At 34.2% G+C, this 15,434-nt stretch overlaps 2 protein-coding genes across 2 annotated transcripts; one reads left to right on the top strand and one right to left on the bottom strand.

Annotated features, from left to right (window-relative positions):
* The first annotated feature begins 7,227 nt into the window (after positions 1 to 7,227).
* LOC120014713 (ethylene-responsive transcription factor ERF098-like) lies at positions 7,228 to 8,188 on the top strand. The gene has a single exon (XM_038866746.1). It carries the CDS (start codon positions 7,254 to 7,256, stop codon positions 7,689 to 7,691), a length of 438 nt encoding a protein of 145 aa, XP_038722674.1. The 5' UTR covers positions 7,228 to 7,253; the 3' UTR covers positions 7,692 to 8,188.
* A 1,892-nt stretch (positions 8,189 to 10,080) lies between these two features.
* Positions 10,081 to 10,672, bottom strand: LOC120014715 (ethylene-responsive transcription factor ERF096-like). The gene has a single exon (XM_038866747.1). It carries the CDS (start codon positions 10,630 to 10,632, stop codon positions 10,267 to 10,269), a length of 366 nt encoding a protein of 121 aa, XP_038722675.1. The 5' UTR covers positions 10,633 to 10,672; the 3' UTR covers positions 10,081 to 10,266.
* Between the last annotated feature and the right edge of the window lie 4,762 nt (positions 10,673 to 15,434).

Genomic DNA, 15,434 nt, shown 5'->3' with positions numbered 1-15,434 from the left:
ATATTGATGCCTACAGATTCATGGTACATGGTCCATTCCTAGCTTTTTCACTAATTTAACTTTTGTGAACATTGCTAGCCTTTGTCAATTCAAGCCGCCTGACCAGCCCTCCCGTTTAGAAGGGCAAAAAGAGATGATGTTTTACATGCCAAATTAGTCCCTAATTAGGGTGGGAGTTGAGGGGGCAATAAATGACTGGGCTCTATTTTGCTAGCTATGTGGAGCAGCTTCTGCCATGTCCGACGAAAGCGATGGTGCATAGGGTCGGAGATGCAAAAGTTAGGTGACTTGTCATTCTTCCATAGACCCACATGACCTATGAAATGTTTTATATTTCTCCGTCATCTTTCACTAACATGACACATTTCAAAATCCCACTAGTTAATAGGCTCAAAGCGAACAATATTATGCCAATGGATTGAGTTTAGGCATGAAATGTCATACTGCTTTTTGGTTGAGCGTATCTTCACATTACATACATGACATACTGCTGCCGTGACCACCATGTATCGGCCAAAGAGGTTTCAGGTCGGCCCGAAGTCGAAGCCCATAAACAATTATAAAAAGAGGTATGTAATTCCCAAAGAACTAACTCATTCCTTTGCAACCCTAGCGACTTCTCTCCATTTTTTTTCTCAATTTATATAAACCTAATTTGAGTGAAAACAATGTTGGCTAACCTCCAGTCGGCTAGAGTATTAGGCTCACCAATAATATAAAAGATAAAAGATTCACCTTCCTAAAAATTCGAGCTTTTAGATTCGATGTTTCATATGGTATTGAAGTCTTAGGCCTAACTATATTGTCTTGGGTTCGAAACCTACCTCTCCCGGCTCACAAATGATGAGGTGTGTTAGAGTATTAAGCCCGTCAATAATATAAAAGATAAAAATTCACTCCTCCTATAAGTTCGAGCTTTTAGAAGAATTAGTGTTTCATACAACCCCTGATCTCTATTTTTTTTTGGCGACTTGAAGCTGCTATTAAATAATTGAAGCCATATTAGTATCAATCCACATCTTGTCCTTTTTCATATGTGTGAGCATAAATAATTCAGCTACAGTTGGTTTCCTATCCATACCTTCTTGTAATTTAAAAGAACTGTAATATCAAAATCTAGTATGATTCTTAAAATCTAGTATAATAATTATGTTCATAAAAGAAGCAAAGTAATGTATGTAATTCTCAAGAATACCATCTTTCTTGTACGTTTGGTGGTAGGGGCGAAGCCACATGTATGCAATGAAACACCAACACCGTTGAGTGAGGAAGTACGATTACTCTTGTTCTGTAAACTTATCTTCTTGAAGTGTTCAGAACTCCAGTGATTGCACAGTGCCTCCCACACTGAAAATTTCGTTATAATCCAAATTGATTGGAAAAAAACGGTTGGTAATCCGTGAAATTCTTGCAGTTCTAGTTCGTATATTACAAACATATATGTGTGCTTGCACGATGACTAGGGTTGCACACAAACCGAACTCTAATAAAGTAGTTCAGGCTTGAGCTTGATTAGGATCGTTCGAGTTTGTACTTATTGAGTTTGAGTTTAATGTAGGGCTCAATTGTCTATCGAGCTCAACCTCGAGTTTATAATTATTCGGCTTGATATTAATATAGTAATATATATTTTATATTATTTATATATTATATATAATATCATAATTACTAATATTATTAATAAAATGATAAAGCAATAACTTGAGCTCGAAAAGTTTGGCAAGCTCACTCGAGTAAAACTCGAACTTTAAATACACATTTTTTAGCCGAGTTCAAGCTCATATATATTAAGCTCGAATCGAGATTGAGATCTAACTTGAGCCTCTCCTATATAATTCGAGCCAATGTCGAATAGCCAAAAGTTCGACTGGAGTACAAAATTCTACATGCTTTGGCCTTTAAATTTTGCTAGCAACTGTGAACAAATTAAAAACTTTTTTAGAACAAACAAATTAAAAACATAGCTGACGAGAAATTCCTAGGCTAGCTGGCCCCATCAAACAGCAACATTAAATATTCTTAGCAGACCAAAAGATTAAAATAACAGTGATTAAGAACAAACTAATGGAATGAAATGAAAAGTTATTGCCATAATAAAGTGTTCAGACAATTCAAACTTCCCTGTTTAGAAGATGTAATCGATACATGCATGAATCAGCGTATCTTTTGATAACCTAATTAAGCTCATCAAATCTAATGAATTGTTTATGCCGCCAAAGTAAACCAATTAATTAAGCTATTAATCATATATAGTAATCTATAATGATAATTATATTTCCAAGTGGCAACCAAAGTAATAAGTTCCATCTGGAGTACACGTAACGGATGAGGCTAGCCATATATATACTTTGGGTCCACCATGAATTCATGACAAGATTAGTGAATAATCCTCACCAAGTTAATATAATAAATTAATTAAACATGACAAAAGAATATCGATTATTGCGATTTGGTAAATTTATGGTTAGACTCAATGTACCTAAGATTAGGGTTAATAATTATAGCGATTACATTCAGCTTAATCGGTCTATTAATAATCATGTTAGCACATTCGCCCTTAAGCAAACCTTTAAATCGTATAATTGAGTAAATTAATCATTTTGTTACTGACTTACTGCAATATTCCCTGTTAATTACAATATTAAGATTACTGGAGCCTCCGTTAGCAGGTTTATGTTTTTATTTTTATTTTTATTGTAAGAGCAACTTGATATGGTGGAGCCCAATTGAGACCCATATAATAAACCCTGAGTACTTGGATAGTCCGACTCTCGTTATGTGTTGTAGGAAATCACAGCCTTATAGGACAAGGATGTCGAGCTTGGTTGTGATAACAGGCCCAAATCAACTATTATACCGATGCTCTCTGCAGCTAGAAAGCCAATTCAATGACAAGGCCCGGCCCAAGCTCTGGTTGATTAGCAATTACTACTTTTTTAGTAACTAAGAACCCTATCGCCCTAAAACGTGTTAGAATATATTATTATGATTTAATTTCTTTTATTCTTAAATTTTCTTAATTTTTTAGGTTCGAAAATGAGTAAGATCCCCATTGTTGGTATCACAATTATCTCAGTTGTTGAATTTGATGCACATGATTCAAGTGAATTTGGGTTACACATGTCCCACATGATGCACATAAAATATTATAAATTTTTTGTTTTGAGGTGATGAAACGTTGAAGCTAACTCACATAGGCTACCAATTAATTATTGAAGTTAAAATAAAGAAAAAGGTGACTAAAATGTAACGATGGCGGGGGTCAAGGAAACATTATATATATTAAAGTAATCAGTAGTTCTTTGTGGAAGCATCAAAGTCTAATTTTGATTTCTATATTCTGACGACTAACACTAAAATACAAGGACCAGATGCAGAGCTTCAACAGTGAATATTTACTTTATTGAAAATCAAAGTTAGATTCTCTTTATACGAGGAGACTCCGTATTATATAAAATTATCAATTAATGAATTTATCGGGTGTTTGAACGATTTTTAAAATACTCGAGATAGTATAATTTTATAGAAAAGTGGTTCTTATACGATATCAGCCGTATAATATTAAAACACATCAAACTCGTTTTTATTTTATATGGAAAGTTTAGTATCATAAATAACATATCAAATGACAAAAAAAAAACATCACTCTCACTTTAATTGGGGATACTCGAGACATATTACCACAGATCTTATACTATACAAGCCTAATATCATATTATTTCCAAACATCGGATAAAATTAAATTATACATCAACTTATACAAGGATTAAATTATACATTGGATAGAAAAATTATATTATTCTATACAGAGTTCCAAATGAGCCTAAACAGTCAAATCATTGAAATCCCAGTTTAATGTTAATTAAGCAATGACGCATGTTTATGCATTCTTTTATTATTGATTCTTAGGTTCCGTACAAGTACTTTAGTGGATTCAATTTAATAGTATTTGTAGATTTATTTTCTTGACCATTGACGCGAACAGTTTAATTTGTTGAACATAGAAAGTAACGGGGAGAGGTTGATTGTGTTGTAAAAGACGTCCTTGCAAACGATCAGATAATAAAATAATACACAGAACAATCAAAGTACTACAAAAAGAAGAAGAAGAATAATACAGGTTTACATGGTCTACGGATGTTTTCAATATAAAAAATTCAATAATATATTTGGTTAAGATTTATATATATACTCGAAAAAATAATTATACTTCCATATTAAAAATAATAAACTCACATCAATAATACCATACAACTGGTACGCTACACTCCCATATCGTATAATTTCCCCTTTTCTTAAAGTTTTTAGGTATTAGGTAATTATTCTAAAACGAGTGATTATTTAACAAATTGTTCCGGAAGCAGAGTAATATAACAGTGAGAGAGATTGATTGAAATGCCCGTTTGACCTTGGTCATCAGTCATCAATCATTATTAATTCAACACTTTGTATTTAATTGGGATTAAAATACAATATCATATTCATATTTATATAGCTTTTTAGACCAAATTTTCGCAAGGCTATGGTTTAGTATTGGAGGGCCCATACGAATTGCGAGTGTCAATTTGTTATCTTTCATGATCATATTCCCTTTCACTACTGCTGAAATTATGAATCACTCAAAGAAATTAAAGAATGAAAAACAGCATTTCTCTTTGACACTCTTTAATGTTTGATTAGGACAAAGTTGAATTTGTTCACAATTGATGTAATCAATTTTGTTCATATAAATGGACGGTAAGAAACCTTTTGAAAACGTATGTATATATTCATGATTAAATATGATTACATGTATGAAAATTCTTAAGTGAGAAATCCATCTATCACCATTCATTTGGTGTAAGTGCGGCCCCCAAACTTGATGGGGCCCACGCGTGAATGGTGTTGATGGATCCCGCATTTGAGAAGCCTTCATTACATGTATGTTCATAATTCAGGTACATTGAGCTAACCATTTGTCCATCTAATCAACTTTGATTTTACATAATGACATTCACGCAATCAGCAATTAGTTATCCATAATAACATGAAATTTACTATTAATGTTCTATTCCATGACTAATAAAGTCTGATTAAATACTTTCTAGGCCTGAAAAAATGAATCCTAGAATTCTGTCTGTTTTCTAGGTTTGGAAAAGGGCAGATTTTCAAGAAAGTGAGTCTTATGATATGTTCGGAATTTCGTATGAGAATCATTGGCGTTTGAAATGCATTTTAATGATTGAAAGTTGGATAGGGTGGCCTTTGGTTAAGATTATATATATTGCCCCAATTTTTATGAAATACAAGATACTCATTGAATAATAATAAATGAATCTTTACTTATACAATTACGTATTTCCAAGGAATAGTTATACATTCTCTTATGGAGTGACAGAGTAATTGTAAAAATTAAAGGTCACAATTGTCAAGTATATATAGTCGATGAGCTTTTCTATACCACTCGGTTGGGTAAATCCATGTGGGACTTCTTGAGTCATAATAGATTGAGCCAAACAAAACATCAATCATGTGGGCCCAGCTGGTTGGAGATAGGCCTCGTGATTGGCTTAGCCCAATTGTTGGCCATCTTGTTCATATTTAGTGCTACACCCAAAGCCTAAAACAGGCCCCTCTTGTTTATGTTATTGATAATTTTCTCATATAATTTAGCATGAGCCTCAACATTCATTATCACTAAATTGCAAATCAAAGTGACAGAGATCCCAGTAAATAGCATCTCAGTCATCCTAATAGTAGATGTGTCACTCTCTAGTTCAATCACAAGGTTTTGTGGCCCTACACTTACATCAATCAAGGGACAAGATCCACTACTGGGATAACTGAGATACTTTTTACTGGGATCCGTAACATTTTTGATTGCAAATTTACTTGCAATTAGCGCCATTGATGACTATGGAATATCAATTAAAGATTATTTTGTACGGCTACTTGAGACCAAATGGGGGGGTCTTTTATACTGGAAGGCGCGCATTAGGCTCATTTGCGCCATCAATTTATTATTTTTTTTAAAAAATGCTTAAAAATAATAAATATAATGTTTTTATTGTTTAGATCATCATCATATATTTTTTTAGGGAGAAAAAAATTAAATTGGTTGACAAAATATTGATACAAAGTTGAAGCATTTTCTATCGTTAGATCAAACATCTATTTAACTTGTTATAATTTATCTATTAATTTAGTTTTTTTTTGCCTTCAAAAATACCTGATGTTAAACTATACACAAAATACTTTATATTTACAATTTTTTTTTGATGATTTATTAAAAATTATTAAGGCCTCTAGTGACCCTAATGCAGGCATTGGTCTATTGCAGGGTCCCGAAACTCACTTGGTACATTCTTATGATATTATCTCATACAACTCTAGATTCCACGGAAAAGATTTACTAGCTAGCTAGTAGATTATGGAGGAAGTATATAATTCTCTTGACATTGAAATCCAAAGATTTGCTCAATCTAATCCGGTGCTCCATAAATTAAATAAGTAAATCAAAAGATATGCCAAAAGAAGAAAAGCAAAAGATAGCGTGACACCTTAATAAGTGAATCCCGGACAAATAAGGACATACTTTGACAAAACTAGGGAGACAAATTATTTTCTTATCCGACATAATCTCTAATTTTATTCAAATCCGTTGTGCCCAAAAGGGGTAGAAAAATATTCCAACCCACACGTACACAATGACTAATCTCTTTAAAACAAAAATTTGTTTTCCCGAATAATTTTTGGTCACTGAAAGAGTTGAACTCAAAGTTGAAACTTGTTCCAATATACAAACAAGATAGATTTATCAATGTTCGGACATATTTCTTATATCACATCAGCAGTTTGACTATCCGAATGGTTGGAAATCTATCCGAGTATGTATATTGAAATAATTTTCAAACTTTGAATTCTTAAATTGGAAGGTTTAAACATTCGATGAACGAGTTGGACTTGATCACTTCTTTCAATGACTAAAAGTTGCATTACCCCTTCTTGAATTATTAGCTCCTCGGATATAATATGGAACCTCAAAAATATTCTAAATGATTGAGATCGAACAATCGAATTTTTGCATCGCAAGAAAGAAACTTCCTAGAAAATATTGTAATTACATGGTCAATCTAACCTTCTACAGACTCTACGACTAAATTTCGTCACATATGACTCAAATGACAGTCATTTTACATGATATAAATACCATACACTAACACACAAAATAACAAATACAAATTAAAACCAGATTTAGAGACGAGAGCATATACATGGATAAAGAAGCTCAACAATCAGGGAAAGACAATGAAAGGCAAGACGAAGTTCGTTACCGGGGAGTTAGGAGGAGGCCGTGGGGGAAATACGCGGCGGAGATTCGAGACCCATCAAGGCAGGGTGCACGTTTGTGGCTAGGGACGTTCAGCACGGCGGAGGAGGCGGCTCGGGCTTATGATAGAGCTGCATTTAGTCTAAGAGGTCATCTTGCAATACTTAATTTTCCGAACGAGTACTACTCTCAACTCGCAGAGTCTCGTCAGCTTCGTCCTAATTTTCCATCATCATCGGCCGGTGGTAGTACTAGCAGTAGAGAGAATTTTGAGCAGGGAAGCTCGACGAGCGGCGGACAGCAAGTGTTCGAGTTCGAGTGCTTGGATGACAAGGTGTTGGAGGAACTTCTTAAACCAGAAGAGGATAAAAGGAAGAAATAATTAACGACAGATCAATTCCATCTCCGTCTGAAATTCTTTTAATTTCTTGGTTTTTATGTCTTTGTGGGATTATTGTTAGTTTACACATGTAAGCTGCTAAGCTTGAACCTCTGGCCTAACTAGCTGAGTTGCTTCATCACAGCTAAGGGGTCATAGATTAGTTAATTTGGTACTTTTATTGGGGAATGGATGTAAGTTTCAGTCAATGAATAAGGACACAGCTAGACTCCGGCATGTCAATTACTCTTGCATAATTTAGCATTCTTGCATTTTTATTCATGCTGATGGAGGTGATGAGGGATATTGTTTATGGATAGTGTTGCTGATTTAGGTGTAATTAATTAATTAGCCTCTTCATTGTTCTGGGTTTGGAGAAACCGGCCATATCTTTTCAGCTGGAGGAGTTGTCCGTTTAGTATCCTTTCTACAGACAAATATGAATCATATAAAGAAAAAGTTAGCTTAGGAATAAAAGATTTAAATTCACCAGGCTGATCGATATCATATGATGCAAATTCTAAAGACATGTAATGTTTTGATGTGTTTATTTCTTTCAAGTTATATTCCCAAATAAACTTTATAGAATATGTAGCAAGTAGAGAATATTCACATGTCAAAGCCTAAAAAATATGGGAAGAACTCATTGGTTTGGTGTTGGACTTAAGTGTTAGGTTTGAGCCGCCAGAGATGGGCTACACTACGCCCAAACCCAAGCTCAATTTTGCAGAGAAAGAAAGTGAGCTTGAGGATTTTTACTCCTCATATTGTTGCAGAGTCACTTTTGATTTGTGGTAAAGGGTAATTTTCTCGTGATTGACTACCCATGAACTTATGTTGAATCGACAATTAAACAAGATCCAAATACGAACATACGTTTCCTCCTAGGTATATATATAATTGTTATGTATAAATATATTGTATTCATAATCATAATATGAAGTTCTTACATTAGCATCAGAACGAGGTTATGCTAAATCTGTTTTTTTTCCATGTATTGGGATGCATGATATGATATTGAATTGTGTGTTTAGCTTTTGCATGAGGTTATATAATTTCAACTATGAATTGGATATATGCTTGATTATTAAGTCTTGAAAATCTTTTGTCTGGAACTTGCATTATTAATAGAGACATAGGCAAGGGTAGTTTAAGGTATTCAAAATGGAGTTAGGGGTGTCTCTGCAGTGAAAATTCCTGCAATTTCTTGCACCACCGTCAGATCTATTCAACAATGTGGGATCCATGTTGTTTTTAAAATTTAGAAACAGATTAAACGGTGAGATAAGAAATTGAAAAACTTCTTGCAGTCTCCACTGCAGAATGCAGGTACCCCGGCTGATCCAAAATGATGTTTGCCCATTGTCCATGTTAAATTACCACATGTCATGTACTCCAAAATATATATGGCACCTTTCCCATATCATATATATAACAGGATTCTGTTGTATAGCTAACTAGCTAGCATTACTCAATCTCTTTTGTCTTTTCATAATCGATAAATATTCCTCATCAAGAAACACGTACGGCCAGTTTCAGAGAAGAAATTGTAAGACTTAAAAAAGTGCAAATTGGTTTGGTATGCACCAATCATGTGATTTATACGTTTGAGCTCATCTCTAAATATTTGGGGTATTGTCCCTAGTTATTTGTGGATACATCGGGGTTTTGTCTAAATGACGCTTTTTAGAAGGATAAAATCATGGGGGTCTTAGGTCCAGAGCGTTGACAATACCTTAAATGCATTAGGCTAAAAACCTCTATCACCTCCTTCTTCTCACCCCTCTCAAAATTTTCAAATTATAACTTGGTATCAGAGTATAAACTCGATCCTAATGACCTCCCGTATAGTACACTTGTTGAGCCTCACATAACCGAGCTCACAAGTGCGGGGGAGTATAAGACTTAAAATGTCTCACACCGATTTGGTAATTACCAATCATATGATTTATAAGCTTGGATCCATCTCCAAACACTCTCCAATTGCACAAAATACCGATGTATCCACAGAGAACCAGGGACAATACCTCAAGTGCCCAAAAATATGCCCTCACTACTAGGTGTCTTTTAGAAGGATAAAGCCACACGGGCGTTGTGCCAAGAGCGTGAACAATACCTCAAGTTGATTGAGCCCAAAAACTCTTTCACCTCCTTCCGGTATTCACCTCATCCTTCTCAATTCCTTCAAATTATAACAAGCATTATTGAAACTGCAAGAAATAACAAAGCAACAAATTTTGTGTTCTTCAAATGCTTTAATTATATATAACAAAGCAAGAAACCATGATTGACCTTAAACATTAACCTGATAGGCAGGTATATATCATAGACGTCCCCCATACAACATATTATGATGACAAATTAGAGTGAAATTCAGTTTCTCATCCTTTTATTTTTCTCTTCCTCTTCAAGCAATTCATCTAAAATCTTTACCCCAGTTCGATCTGGATCGAATTGGAGGCAAAGAGCTTTACATATACAGACAACCGCATTTGATCTTCTAATTAAGTCTCGATCAATTATTAGCAGTTACAAGAGTCCCCCCCTGCGCAACATGACAATAACATTAGGGGAAAATTCAGTTTCTCTTACTTTTCTTCTCCTCTTCTTCAAGCAATTCATCTAAGACCTTATCATCCAAGTACTCAAACTCAATGACTTCCCTCCCACGTCCAGATGATGAAGAAGAACCGGCTGCAGAAGTCGAAGAGCCTCTTCGAGTCCCTAAAGGGTACTCCTCAGGGAAATTGAGTACAGCCAAGTGACCTCTCATGGCATAGGCAGACCTATCATAAGCCCTAGCAGCCTCTTCTGCCGTATCAAAAGTCCCGAGCCACACGCGCGCCCCTTGCCTATTGGAGTCCCGTATCTCTGCCGCGAACTTCCCCCACGGCCGCTTCCGTACCCCACGGTACTTGACCTCTCCTCCTTCATCTTTGTCCATGGATCGATTTTTATTATATGTGTGGTTTTGTTGTTAGATTTGCATGGTTTTGAAACAGTGTATATATATGTGTTTGTGGGCATATTTGGAGGGGGTCCACATTAGAATCAAGCGGTAAGAAGTATGCGCACGTGAGAATTAGAAGGTTCTACACATTAAGACTGAATAGTTGGTATCCAATGTACCTAGATGGTCAATGTGGTGGCTTTTAGAGAATGGTTAGTTTCTTCCCCTCTTGCTTTTGAGCTATATTTTTCAATAATTTTTAGGCAATGAAAATGAGGATGCATGGAATCGGGAGGGAGGGAGGGTCGTAGGGGTTTTTATCAATGGTCATGACTCATGATGTCATTTGGGTTATATCACCATAATATTCTTAATTACTCCTCCTCCACAACTTAATTAAATTTTATATTAACATGGAACATATATATGATAGTTAATTAATTAATTATTCATTATTCGTTTTGTGGGATTGGAATATTTTTAATGTAGATTTAGTTTTTAATACATATATATGGTCTAGATCAAGCGATGGGATTAGGATATGATTCGTTGGTAGTGCGAGCATCAGAATTTTAGTGCTAATTTTAATCAACTCCATTAATTTTGAGAGTTTTGATCAGAGAGGGCCATGCCTAAAAAGGTCACTTTTTGATAGTAGGGCATATGCTGACGTGGCAAAGTAAATTTAGTACTCATGATATGGTTTGTTGAAGCCCTAGAAGGAGTTAGACCGTTTGACCCGTATGTATGAGAGAGCATGTGGTAGATTTGTTCAAAGTTGAAAGACTTTGACCCAAAATGGGGGAATTCGGTCAAACTTCGAGACAAAAGTCATAAAAGTAAATAAGAAGATGATCATTAATTGAACGCAATTTCTCCTGACCGTGCATGTATATTGTTTGGGATCAAAGTTACAATGATAGTAAATGTAGAAGTGAGTAATTGAAAGGAAAAGGTTATTTGTCACACTAATTAGGATTTCAGTTATCCCAATTATTAAAGTGTATTAATCAAAGTTTAAAATGTATGTGAAATATCACTAGCTTCTCAGTTGTTGGGACGTCCAACATTTCTGTATTTGAAATGGTTGGTATGGTTCGTTGTTCAATTCTGATATGTTCGAGTCACAAGTTTTCCGCCTATTCAAATTGGAAGAAATAATTTAGAAGATTAGAACAAACGAGAAAAGAGAAGATATGATTGATCTATCAGAACAAATTATGTAAGTTGGAAGGATTGAATATGGCTACCTCTTTTTCTCTTCAGAACCCTATAATCAACATTTTTCATGTTTTTGGTCAGCATTGACCCCTTTACGCTACCATCTGTCAAGCAATACATGATTTGGTACATCCACTTTTCCCCTTAGAGATAGACAACCTAAAGAAAAAAATGTAATGCACGTGGAAAATAAATGTCTAGAAAAAAAAAGTAGTGAGTTCACGAGGGGAAAAAAATCTTTTAAGGGTCTCCTTCATTAAAGTGCAAGGGAAAGGTATTTTTTGATCATTAAAATATCTGATCAGGTTTAATTCAATCACTAATTTTTTAAATGTTTCAATTTGAGTTTTCAAATTTTTAAATTGTTTCAATAGGTCACACGGATAGTCTTTAGCTATTTCGGTCAGTCAAATTTGTGACATGGTAGAAAAAAGTGAAATTCAACTTATTTTTACTTGTGTGACCTGACAAATTGATGACTTGGATATTAAGAAAATAAACATAAAAAATATTAAAAAAATCCAAATTGCTCTCTAGTCCAATGCAACCCCATGGCCAAACTTCAGTGTTTATTTTGGTTAGGGTTCGTGGATTTTAACGGAGAGAAGATAAGAAGCTGGGAGCACAAATGGGTTTTATTGGTGCATTTTATGTTTGTTTTAATTTTTAATGACAGGTAAGCTTTTGTTTTTTTTTTTATGTCATGTAGGTAATTTAGCTGCCCGAAATAACAAAAAATTGCCCATATGACTTGTTTGAAACAATTTATAAATTTAGATACTCAAATTGAAACATTTAAGAAATGAGTGACTGAGTTGAACATGATTAGATATTTCAGTGACTAAAAATTATCTTTCCCCTAAAGTGCAAGTGAATCGATTGAGCCCGACCACTTTGGATCAGCTGTAGCCCATGGTATAAAAGAGAGTCAACATGGATATTGGAATTAGGGATGTGAGTTGGGTGGATTTGGGGTGGGGACCTCTTTGTTCATCCTCTTATCCATTAGACAAATTGTAGTAACCGGATTTCGTCCGATCCGAAAAAGAAAAAAATAGGAAAAGAACACAAAAAATGCAAAAGCTCATTTCTTTGACCTATAAGCACATAGATATTCATAATCCCTTTCTTGGATCCTTAAATACTCAAATCTTGACCCAATAAGATCAAATCTTAGAAAATATCTAAAAATAAGAGAATTGTTTTAATCTTTTTATTGTTTTTGCTAGAAGAATGGAAAAGTAAAAAATAAGAAAGAAAAAGCCAAGAATAAAAAGAAGGAGACAAAGAGAGAAATGTGGCACAAATTGGGGAAAGAATAAAAAGAAAGAGACAAAGAGAGAAATGTGGCACAAATTAGGGAAAGAAAAAGAATAAAAAGAAAGAGACAAAGAGAGAAATGTGGCACAAATTGGGGAAAGAAAAAGAATAAAAAGAAGGAGACAAAGAGAGAAATGTGGCACAAATTGGGGAAAGAAAAAGAATAAGAAGAGGGGAGAAGAGACTTTGGGGGGGAGGAAAACGAAACAAAAAAAAGAAGAGAGGAAGAGAGGAGGCGTGAGAGAGAGGAAGAAAGGAGGAGACTTTGGTTTTTTTGGTGAAGCAAAAACAAAAAAGAAGAGAAAGAAGAAAGGAGGAGATTTGGAGAAGCAACCGAGCAAAAGAAGAGAAGAAGTTTGGTTTTCTTTGTCTCCTTGAGAAGGTAATGACTCAAATTCCTTGATTCAAATTTGGTTTTATTCTATGTGTTTGTTCGGACTCGTTGCCAATATGTTTACGTTATTGTTCAAACCTTTTGCTCATAGATTTGGTTCATGATGTGGGTTTTTGTTTTGTTCGATATTGATGATGATTGACTAAGGTTATTCCTTGTTTTTACCCTGCTAGTTGTAATAGATTTGCTGGTTTTTGTGCCGGATTTGGTCTTGTAATTTTCAAGTTCTATATAGAATGATAATCGGTGGTATTGGTACGGGATTTGGACTTGGTTTTGCAATACTGGATTTGGATTTGACTCATTCATAATCAGTCAATATGGCATGCTAATATACTGAATATATTTGTTGTTTGTTTGAGTATATTTTGATGTCCGGTTTGAGTATAATTGATGTTTTGTATATATGTTTTTTGTTCAAAACCCGGCAACATTAGGAATAAGTTGTATAGGTTTTTTTAGAGATTTATGTTTATATGTGTACGGTATGTGTGTATTTATACATGGTTTGGATGTGTGTATATGCATATATTGTATATATGTTTATATGTATATGTAAATCTTTAAGTATGTGTTTGGTTTGATATTATATTTGAATACCCATATTGACCCCCATTTTTGTGTTTATTTGTTGGGTTTGGATTGAGTTGAACATCATTTGGGCCGGGATCAAGGAGAACTTGAATAATTTTAGGATTTTGCTTAAGATATTCTTTATTCTTTGTTTAAGTATGTATATTTGGCCCTTATGTTGAGTATATCACCCCCATTAACATGTATAACTTGGACATTAATTATTTGGATTTTTATTTATTTATTATAAGTATATGAGTTTAAAATTGAATATAGGTCATTTCAATTAAGAAAATCATGAGTTGATTCCCTTTATTCGAATTATGGACCTTATTTGATTTCATTTATTAATTTGCCATAAGTTGGCAATAATAGATTAAGTTGATAGATGACACTTTTCCAAATAATCATTTATACTATAAGTTGGTGTTTAAAATTAAACCTACCAAAAGTTGGTAGGACATTTTATTAAATAAACCATAAGTTGGTATCTAAAATTAAACCTACCAAAAGTTGGTAGGACATTTTATCATTAACACCATAAGTTGGTGTTTAAAATTAAACCTACCAAAAGTTGGTAGGACATTTTATCATTTACACCATAAGTTGGTGTTTAAAATTAAACCTACCAAAAGTTGGTAGGACATTTTATCATTAACACCATAAGTTGGTGTTTAAAATTAAATCTACCAAAAGTTGGTAGTGTGGCTCCAAATAAAAACTATCATAAGTTTTAGTAATATTACAATTTTTTTTAATGCTATCATAAGTTGATAGTATTCTTACAAATCTTTTCCCAAAACTATCATAAGTTGATAGTGTTATTTCAAACCTATTTCCAAATAAAAATCATCATAAATTGATAGTAATATTCCAAGCTTTTTTTCAAACACTATCATAAGTTGATAAGTGTGTTGAAAGTAATAATTCAAACTTTAACAATTACACCTTGCAAAGAGCAAGTTTCCATAAGATAGCCATTAGATTAATCCGGGTAACCGTTTTCAAACGGGAGTTGTGGGGTGCCTAACACCTTCCCCACACTCAATCGATCCCCGTACCCTTTTCTCTGGTTCGCAGGTCTTTTCGGTGTCCAATTGCACCTTAAATCAATTGGTGGCGACTCTAAACATTTTTCATCCTCAAACGTCGGTCCGCGTCGTGACCCCGGTTGCGACACAAATCTATCCTTTCTAAAAAACCTGTTGATTATTTGAATATTCACCCTATCATTTACTAGTCAGTGTAGTAAATCTCCGCCCCTTTACTCTTTCCTGTCAATTGTAAT

The sequence above is a fragment of the Tripterygium wilfordii genome, chromosome 14 (genome assembly GCF_013401445.1).
Source record: "Tripterygium wilfordii isolate XIE 37 chromosome 14, ASM1340144v1, whole genome shotgun sequence".
Taxonomy (NCBI): domain Eukaryota; kingdom Viridiplantae; phylum Streptophyta; class Magnoliopsida; order Celastrales; family Celastraceae; genus Tripterygium; species Tripterygium wilfordii.
Note: the sequence above shows the minus strand (reverse complement) of the source record. Positions and strands in the feature narration are given on the sequence as shown.

Excerpts from the sequence above, each read along its gene's own strand:
- LOC120014713 (XM_038866746.1), top strand. The coding sequence starts at position 7,254 with ATGGATAAAGAAGCTCAACAATCAGGGAAAGACAATGAAAGGCAAGAC.
- LOC120014715 (XM_038866747.1), bottom strand. The coding sequence starts at position 10,632 with ATGGACAAAGATGAAGGAGGAGAGGTCAAGTACCGTGGGGTACGGAAG.